The sequence below is a fragment of the Acomys minous genome (genome assembly GCF_964271855.1).
Source record: "Acomys minous genome assembly, chromosome: 9".
NCBI classification, from domain to species: Eukaryota; Metazoa; Chordata; class Mammalia; order Rodentia; family Muridae; genus Acomys; species Acomys minous.
The window spans coordinates 85297377-85308003 of NC_140490.1; the positions used below are offsets into that span (position 1 = coordinate 85297377).

A 10627-nucleotide genomic window follows, 5' to 3' on the forward strand; every position below is an offset into this window, starting at 1 on the left:
TTGGCCTTTCTGGGTAGGTATATGTAACTACTTAATGATGCATCTCCTTTAGGTAGCTTCTTTTCTGAAGAACATTGTATTTACTAACCCTGTTGGAGAGCTAGTGAACATGAATTGGAGAAAAAAACTGTGCACAGATTATGACATTTTCAACATTTGGAATTTTCCACAAGGGTTTGGATTAAAAGTGAAAATAGGAGACTATTCCCCTTATTTCCCACAAAGCCAACAGTTGCATATATCTGAAGACTTGGAGTGGTCCATGGGAGGAACACTGGTATGTACACATGCCTTTACTTACCCATACTTTTACTTTATAAAGTATTGTGTCATTGGAATGATGGCCGAGTTAAGAACAATTGCTCTTCTTGCAAATGTCTCAAGCAGAGTTCTCAACATCCATGTTTGATGACTCACAATTTTCTATAAATGCAGGTCATGGGGATATTTGCTTCTGGTTTCCCTGGACACCTAATGTGACATTTCTCTTCACTTATACTGTAGAAACATATATACAAAATTAGAAGAATAATAAATATTTAAACTGTTAAAATTATGTGATGAGGTTTAAACCATGAAGTTTCTAGATTATACATGAACAATTTTATAGTGTAATCAACAATGTCATGTAACTGTTTACAGAAACATTTCTCTGTACTGTAGCATTTCATTATAAGTTAAAAAAAACTTTCAAGTCTAGGAGGGTGCTCTAAAAATGTGATTTGTTCATGTTCATCCTATAACTTTTCACCGTTCCATCATGTGTGTTCCTCTACCCAACTCATTGTTCTATAAACCCTTCAAGAGCTATTTATTCCACTTAAGTATTCCTGGAGGATCAATGTATGAAGAAAAAAGTATTTTAAAAATTATTTTATTATGTTTCTTTTTTACCATATTTATGTTATTATGCATGAATAAAGTAAACTACATACAGCAGGGAGAACCATGAGTTATATAAATGTTACATTCACAGTGATTTGGCTGTTTGTATTTGTCAAGCTTGGAGTAAACATCTTTCTTATCTTGTGTAGTATAAATAACTGAATGAAAATCAATATCTATCATACCTCGTCTCTTTACTTAAATCATCTATCTTGATCTAAAAATATCTTCTCACCTAACCTACTACTCTTGATTGTAAGACTAAACTATCTGATCTACTACCCTATCAGAGTCTTGAGAAGGAATAAAATTTAAATGTCTGAGTGAACCAAAAGTACATGTTAGCAACATCCAAAATGAAAAAGTGAATGAGACAATTTACTGCCTGAACAATCACTCAACACTCTTTATAACATTGGAGCATCATCTTTGGCCTTCTAGCTCAATATTTCTGCCAGACATATTTGCAAAGCAGAAACTATTGAGGACTTGCTTACCTGTTATGGCACAGTTCAGTCATCTAATCTGCCTGCATCTAAGCTTGCCCATTTTTTTGGCAGAATTCTGTCTGTGACAAAAACAAGGGCATTTTTCCCAGAGGCTTGTTTGTGGCCTTTGAAGCAAACTCCATAAAGAGAATCTTTGGTGTTGATCATCTTCTTTGAATTCAGGTTGGTGTTGTCATGAGTTAACTTGTCTTGTCAAAGAATCTTTAGAAGAATAAAAACATCTTTAAATGCCATATTCTGGCCAGGCATGGTTGCACATGCCTTTAGTCCCAGCACTTGGGAGGCAGATGCAGGTGGATTGCTGTGACTTTGAGGCCAATGTGGTCTACAAAGTGAGTCCAGGACAGCCAAGGCTACACCGAAACACCCAGTCTGGAAAACAAAAAAGAAAAAAAGACCTCCCAAAACCAAAAAACAAAACAACAACAAAAAAAACTAATGTCATATTCTGTAGGTCATTGAGACTTTTGAAGACCTTCTTTAACCATTTTAAATTATATATCTATAGAATCATATCTATCTGTTAGTCCTAGGATATATATTTGTGTGATAAAATTAGGCTAGTATTTGACACGGTCATGATTTGCATCAATATACAAAATTCTATATTTGTGAATTAAAAATAACCTTCTTTGTGAGTAACAATTAAGGCCTTGAGGTAAGGAGTAGGTTCAATCATCTACCTTTTGTTCTATCCTCCCTCTCTAGTTCTATATCCCCCTTTCTTTCTCTTCAGCTCCTATCTCTTTACCTATGAAAGAAAGAAGAAAGGAGAGATCTCCCTAAATCCAAAATAGTTTTCTTTCCATATAAGACCAATAATAACTTATAACCAAACCCCAATGAAAATAAGCATCTGTAGACCAAAAGGACAAACAGAAACCTACCCAACCCCCCTTAGAGGAAATGGGATGTCATTCTCTTACAGTTTCTTCAGCCTGATTTGGCGCAAATAATACCTTTGAAGGGGCATGACAAAAATCAGTGAAAATAGTTAAGCAAGCCAGGGATTGCATTTGTGGTCCAGTTTCTAAATGTTGAGAGATTCCAGGCTTAGTAGGAGTCCTGTAAGGGTCAGACTAAAATGCTGGATGAATTGGCATTCAGAAGTGTTCTAACACACTGTGCAGTTCTGATGGGTAACAGCAACTGAGGTGCTGGGGCTGGAACAAGGGGCATGCAGGATGTCAGCATGCAGCCCGCTGAGAGACATGAATTCTGTCAGGTTTGATCCAATATCAGTGTCCGGTTCTTTTTTTCTGAAAACATAATTTCTCACAGGCATTACACAGTTCTAACACTGTAATAGTATGAGGTGTGTAGGATGCACAGATCTATGAAAGCTGATGTTCTGCTCATTGTATCTGCAGAAGTAAGACATCTGACAATCTTCCTTCATGGTCTACAAAGAGTGGCCTCTAGTAAAATGTCTCAGAGGATCTGTGACCAGTATGAAGCCTTGTCTATGCATTTGCATTAGTATCTCAGCCAGCCTCAGAGCTATTCCCATGTAGTGAGATTAGAAGTTTGAATTCCTTTGAATCTTTTACATCCAGATTGCAGCCCCCTCCCTTAACGCTTCCCAATCCTATCCTCTTACCATCCCTCCCCTAGTCCTTAGAGAGAGGAGCTACCTTCTCCTAAAGTCGGAACTCAGTTTATCCAGTAGTCCCTGTGCTACACGTAACCTCTTTCTCTGTGGCTTGCCAAGGCCATGCTGCCAGGGCAGAAGTGACCAGCTTTAGAAGGCCCCAGTCCATATCAGAGGTGTTTCATACAACCCATATTGTGGGACCCACAAGGAGACTGTGCTGTCTATGTACTACAAATGAGCAGAGTGTGTAGATCCTCACCATTCATGGTTCTTGATTTGTTTCTCTGTCTCTGCAGTAACCATCTTCTCTGTTCAGATTTTAAGTGTATATTATATTTATTATAATTTATTCAGTATGCCTCCCACTTGTTATCCCCTCCATCTCATCTTCCCACTGGCACTCTACCTCCATCTTCTGGTCATTCTCCTGTTCTAGACCTCTGGGAACAGCCTATCATGAGAGTAATCTGCATCCCCTTCCACTGTGTGCCCACTATGAAATCTTGCTTAGGGGCAGAGTCAAAGTAGTGGGCCACTGAGTGTATAGGAGAGGTTTAGCAGCAGTTTCCCCATCTTCCCATGTGAAGGATCTCATTGGCTACATTTGAAAAAGGGTTCTTGGTTCTTTGCATATGTTGTCACTGACTGGATCATCAGTTTGTGGAGAACCCCCTGTGCCTCCATGGACAGGCTTGTTGGTCTCCCTTTGGAGCTGTTGCTCCCTCCCAGGCTTTACATCCCCCCACGCTTAGCTACACTCTCAGCACTCTGCCCAGTGTCCAACTTCAATTCTTAGTAACTGTCCCTATTTTCCACCTGGTAGAGTCTCTCAGAGGACATATGTAGTGTCTTTTCGGGTCTCAGTTATCTCATTTAGGATGATCATTTCTAGTTCCATCATTTTGCTTGCAAATTTTAAGATGTCCATGTTTTTAAGATGAGTAGTATTCCATTGTGTAGATGAACCACAGTTTCTTTATCCATTCTTCGGTTGAGTGACATCTAGGTTGTTTCTAGATTCTCACTATTACAAATAAAGCTGCTATGAACATAGTTGAGCAAATGTCGTTGTTGTATGGTGGAGCATCTTTTGGTGTATATGCCCAGCAGTGGTATAGCTGCATCTTGGAGTAGAACTATTTGCAATTTTCCGAGAAAGCACAATATTCATTTCCAAGGTCGCTGCACAAGTTTGCACTCACATCATCAGTGGAGGAGTGTTCCACTTTCTCCACGTCCTGACCAGCATGTGTTGTCACTCGAGTTATTGATCTTCACCTTCAGATAGGTATAAGATGGAATTTTCAAGTCATTTTGATTTGCGTTTCCCTAATGACTAGGAACATTAAGCATCTCTTTAAATGTTTCTCAGCCATTCGCTATCCCTCTGTTGGGCCTTCTCTGTTTAGTTCTCTCCCCCATTTTTTTTACTTTATTAATTTATTCTTGTTACATCTCAATGGTTATCCCATCCCTAGTATCCTCCCATTCTTCCCTCCCTCCCATTTCCCCCTTATTCCCCTTCCCTATGACTGTTCTGAGGGGGATTACCTCCCCCTGTATATGTTCATAGGGTATCAAGTCTCTTCTTGGTAACCTGCTGTCCTTCCTCTGAGTGCCACCAGGTCTCCCCCTCCAGGGGACATTGTCAAAGTTGAGGCACCAGAGTATGTGAGAAAGTAATATCCCACTCTCCACTGTACTGTGGAGAGTGTTCTGTCCATTGTCTAGATCTGGGTAGGGGTTTAAGGTTTACCGCCTGTATTGTCCATTTTTACTTGGATTATTTGGCTTGGTGGTGTTTGCTTTCTTGAGTTCTTTATATATTTTATATATTGGCCCTTTGTTGGTTGCAGGATTGGTAAAGATCTTTTCCCAATCTGTGGTCTGTCACTTTGTTCTGCTCACAGGGTCTTTGCCTTACATAAGCTTTTCAGTTTCCTGATGTCCCATTTATTAATTTTTGATCTTAGAACCTGGTCTTCTGGCTTTCCATTCAGTGTATTGTCTCCTGTGCCAATGAGTTCTAGGCTCTTTCCCACATTTTGGAAGAAAGAAATCTTAATTTATACCCACATATTGACACATAGAATGCTACCTAATGGCCTATTTTATGGCCTTCATTTTCATTACAGGCTTAGATGACATGCTCAAATGCTTGAGTACAATAATGTTGGATAACAGGAAAATATATATAACTCACCTCAGTTACCAATTCTTATCCCATCTGCCTTAGGTTCCCACTTCTACATGCAGTGTGACATGCTCTCCCGGATTCAGGAAATTACATCAGGAACAAACAGTGGAATGCTGCTTTGATTGTGTCCAGTGCCTAGAGAATGAAGTGTCTAATGAGACAGGTATGTAATTGTGTGCAGAAGAAATTGCTGAAATTGAATATCTTCTTTTATCCAAACTAAGAATTTGACAGGGCATGAAAGGAAACTGAAGACATAAAATATGTGTTATCATTGTACTGATATCAAGCATATTATGGACCATGGAATGAACATGCACTGCCTTCCTTAAACCACACATTATGATGGCTACATGTCTTATATATTTTCCAGAAAGTGTTTAATAAAAGGTTTGTAACTAGTATTCTACCAGAAAAACTTGCACACAGTATTGCTTTGCATATGTCTAATCGTCTTTGATTTTTTTGTATGAATTAAATTTACATGACTGGTCCATGTCGTCTTGTTGTCCTAGCGCCCAGCTCATAATCTTGTTGTTGTGGAATAAAATGTATTTAAGATCTTAGGGAACAGCTCAGAGAATGAAGCAGTTGCTGTGCAAGAATTAGGACAGGAGGGCACATTCCCAGATGCACGCAAAGATGTGGTAGATTTCCTCAGTAATCAGCGCTGCTGAGAAAGGAAGGAAGGATCCAAAATATGCAAAATGTTGCATGATATTTAGCTTGGAATGTATAGTTGGGAATAAAAAGGACTTTACCACAGTGAATAGACAGTAAAGAAACATGGCTGATGACAGTCTTCTGAACAGCAAATACATGCAAAGAGACACGTGTTCTCTGATTGACAATCAAAAATTACACACACAACCATGGATACACATTTATGTGTTACCTCATACACACATGATTTTATCCTATTTAAATATCTTTTAATTGAAAGATTATTACTTCCCCTTCAATTTCATCCTTTAGCACCTCCCAATACCATCTCTTAAATCAATACTATATATCCCCTCTATCCGCAAGTTCATAGCAAATGTCCTAGAGAGGCAGAGTAAAGAAAGATATAATATATATATATATATATATATATATATATATATATATATGCAGCAATGTTAAATAAAATGTTTAATAACAATTTATATTTTTATGCTGTGATATACAAAATAAATAAGTAGTTTGGGTTTTTGCTTCTAACATATGAGTAGTGACAAGAACAAAAGTATATATTAACATAGAGAAGTCCATATATCAGACATCATAGGAATAGATATTAGTTTGAAAAGCAAATGTCGTTTTTCCAAATCCGTATGTTAATTGTTGAAGTGATGAACTTAAGCTGAAGTGGATTTTGTTACATGAGATGTAAGGCTTCTTTATTGGAAATATTGCTTTGTGCAAACGGTATGTGCATTAGACATTACATATCCTTTTGCTATATGGAGATACAGGCCAAGGGTATGAGGCAATGTGCACAATGCGTTGTATTGGCTGACTTTTTAATCTAGACATGGTGTCTTTCTTAGTCAGTGATTGATTGTTGTGAAGAGACACAATGAACATGATTATTCCTTTAAAAGAAAGCATTGAATTGGGGCTTGCTTACACTTTCAGATGCTTAGTCTATTATTGTGATAGCAGGGAACATGGACGCACACAGGCAGATATGGTTCTGGAGAATGTTCTATAGCCAGATACTTAGGCAGCAGGAACAGAGAGCCAGGCACTGGGCCTGCTTGAGATCTTAACATCAAAAAGCCCCACTCCCAGTGACACACTATCTGAAACAAGGCTGCATCTACTACCACAAGGCAACATCTAGTAATTCTTTCCAATAGTGCTACTCACTATTGATCAAGCAGAGAAATCTTAAGCCTATGAGAGCTATACTTTTTCAAATCACCATATGCCACTTTTTTGGTCCCATAGCCCTGAAGCCACATCATAACACAGAAACAGTCCAACTTCAAAACTACTCATGATCTCTCACACTCTCAACACTGCTTAAATTGCAAAAGTTTACAGTCTTTTCTAAGACTCATGGCAATCTCTTAACTGTAACCCTTTGTAAAGCAAAATAATAAATCGTATCATTACTTCCATACTGCCGAGATACTAGGACAATGAACACATTACTACCATTCCAAAAGGGATGAGCCAAAGCAAAGAGAGGAATCCAAAGACAGACCAAATTCAGCCGAGAGAACTCCAAATTCTGCATCTCCATGTGGGATGTCAAGGCACTCTTCACATCCCCTACTTCTTCCTGTTTTGTGGGCTGCAACAAATTCTGTCTTGGGCAGGTTTGAAGCCCTGTCTTCAGCTTTCCTTGGCAAGTCACTCATGACTCTGAAATTTCCAAAAATTCTGGGAACTCTAATAAAACCCAATATTTACATCCATAGCTTTACCCGGTAGCCTGTACACACTGAGCTATCTGACAAATACCTGGCTTAGTGGCTTTCCTTAGTTATGGAGGGAGATTTCACAGTCCCTTACTTCTATCTCTTACTCTAATGCCAGAACCATGTGGCCAAAGCTTCCAAGGCTTTCTGTTGATTGGAAATAAAACTTGGCCCATTGTTTAAAGACATTTTCAACAACTTTCTATTTTGGATGACATCTTCCATGGCTTAAGTTTCTCATCCCATTCCTTTCACAAATTGGAAGCTTAGCTCAGTGGGTCTTGCTCTGAGCTTGCTACTTCATTGATTGCACTTAGCATCAGGATGTTCTTCAAACTTTTCATTGCCTCGAGCTCTGGAATTAGCTCCCTTACACACCGTGTTGCTCTTTTTCTCCTCAAACTATACATTTTGAATTTTTCCTTGCTGTCCCAGCTCCTTTTCTTTATTGTTCTATTTAAGAGTGACCACTAATAACCATATGAGATAGTCAAAACTAGGCTATCTTAACATTTTCTCTTCCAAAACATTTTATCAAAAACTATTCAATTTAAGTGCAGGCAGATTTTTTTTTATAGAAAGAGTCAACACAAACTATTAAAAGTCTCTAGGCCATTTACTAATATTTTCCCCTCTAAAACTTTTTGAGTTTGGCCTACATAGTTAAAATATTCCTAAGTATGATCTTCTATGCTTCCCTTAGTATTGCCTATTAATCCTCACTTAAATCATTCAACTGCCTTCCTAATCTAAAGTTCCAAAACTCACATTCCAAACAAGCAGCATGGTCAGGCTTGTCATAGCAATATATTGACTATGACAGCCATAATGATAGAAAGCACTTAATGGGGCTTGAATACAGTTTCAGATATTGTCTCATATCATAGTGTGAGGGAGTACTGCAGTGTGAAGCCATGCATGGTTCCAGAGAAGGGATGGAGTATCCTACATACAGATCCTCAGACAAGAGGAAGAGAGAGACACTGAGGGTGGCTGGAGCTTTTAAAATCCCTAAGCCTATTATCGGACATAATTTCTCTAGCTCAACATACCTACTCCAACTGGGTCAAACTAACTCCAACAAGAACATATAACCTGATCATTTCAAATAGTGCTACTCCCTAGTAACCGAGCAGTCAGATCTCTGATATACTTGGCCATTTTCACCCAAACCGCACAAATGGAGTCCACAGATTTGTACATAGTAAATTTAAGTTTTGAGTAATTAATTAATATTAGATATTTTATATTACTATGTATAAGGCACTGACAAAGTATTTTTCTTATTTTTATAAACTTTTAATAATGTGAAAGTTATACATAACAATAAGTAACTTTTCTTCTCCCTTTATCATGAAGGTGGTATGTTCCACCACAAGGAATGCATTTCTGTGGAGCATCCTGATCTCACTGCTTCCTACAACAGACAAGATAAAAACTGTTGTTTAACAACATGTTGTTTACTGTGGTATGCTCTGATTCATATGGATACTAAGTGATTACGTATGTAATGATGATGTTTCATTAGTGTTTGTTGTTAATGATCTCTGCAGATATGGAGCAGTGCATGAGCTGTTCAGATGACCAGTATGCCAACACAGAGCACACACACTGCCTGCAAAGACGTGTGTCCTTTCTGGCTTTTGAGGACCCACTGGGGATGGCTCTGGCCTGCATGTCCCTGTGTTTCTCTATCCTCACATCCCTTGTACTTGGTACTTTTGTGAAATATCATGACACACCCATTGTGAAAGCCAATAACTGCATTCTAAGCTACATCCTATTGATCTCTATCACATTCTGTTTCCTCTGCTCCTTGCTCTTCATTGGGCATCCCAACATGGGCACCTGTATCCTACAGCAAATCACATTTGGAGTCTTTTTCACAGTGGCCTTGTCCACTGTGTTGGCCAAGACAATTACTGTGATCCTGGCCTTCAAGCTGACTACTCCAGGAAGAAGAATGAGATGGATGCTGGTATCAGGGGCACCTAACTTTGTCATTCCCATCTGTACCTCTGTCCAACTTGTTCTCTGTGGAATCTGGATGGTGATGTCACCACCCTTCATTGACACAGATACACACTCTGAACATGGGCTGATCGTCATTGTGTGCAACAAAGGCTCAGCCATTGCGTTCCACCTTGTCCTGGGATACATGGGCTTCTTGGCTCTGGGAAGCTTCACCGTGGCTTTCTTGGCCAGAAATCTGCCTGACAGGTTCAATGAAGCCAAATTCCTGACCTTCAGCATGCTGGTGTTCTGCAGTGTCTGGGTCACCTTTCTTCCTGTCTACCATAGCACTAAGGGGAAGGTCATGGTGGCTGTGGAAGTCTTCTCCATCTTGGCTTCCAGTGCAGGGCTGTTAGGGTGCATCTTCTTCCCAAAGTGTTATGTTATTTTGATAAGACCAGATTCATATTCTTGTCAAAAGTATAGGGATAAATCACTTAAGTGAAATTTAGTAGTTTTTTACATTTTAGATTATATTTACAATATTTTTGTTCCTTTCCCTGGGGAAGAGCCCTTTTCTATTTTCAGGTTTAATCAGTTGCCTGTGGTTCTTTATATAAGCTTGAGGCCTTCACACGTTATCCTGTCTAGTTTACCAAGTTAGTTGGTAGCTTCTTTGATTAGGTCACATTTTTTTGGCGTCATGTGGGTGAGAAGTTATGGCATATCATCTACTATCCTAGAAGAAATATTATCACAGCAAGCTCCCTCAGTTTTTGGCTGTCAAGATCATTCATTCTTCTTCTATATTTTCTGAAAATTAGGTGTGTGAGTGTTTTATTAAGAATCATCAATTTTGAAAAATATTGGTGTCACTAGAAGAGTTAGGGATCAAAAAATAAAAGTTATATAAATACAGTAACTGTATATAAAGTTCGAGAAAGATGGAACTTGTGAAAGAAATTGGTAAATTTCTAGATGCATTTGTCAGAATAAAGAAAAACCAAGATGAAGTAAATAATCAAAAAGATGTATAAGCAGAAATTAGGTTGATGCAATTGTCTAGTTTCACAGCAAT

At 38.6% G+C, this 10627-nt stretch overlaps 1 protein-coding gene across 1 annotated transcript in view; it reads left to right on the forward strand.

The window, feature by feature from the left end:
* Window positions 1–10054, forward strand: part of LOC311605914 (vomeronasal type-2 receptor 116-like) — a gene marked incomplete at both ends in the record, with an annotated part of 29683 nt that extends 19629 nt beyond the window's left edge. The window contains 3 exons of the mRNA XM_084796751.1: window positions 53–277; window positions 5225–5348; window positions 9150–10054. Coding sequence (XP_084652877.1) covers window positions 53–277; window positions 5225–5348; window positions 9150–10054 — 1254 coding nt within the window. The remainder of the gene's footprint in view (window positions 1–52; window positions 278–5224; window positions 5349–9149) is intronic.
* Between the last annotated feature and the right edge of the window lie 573 nt (window positions 10055–10627).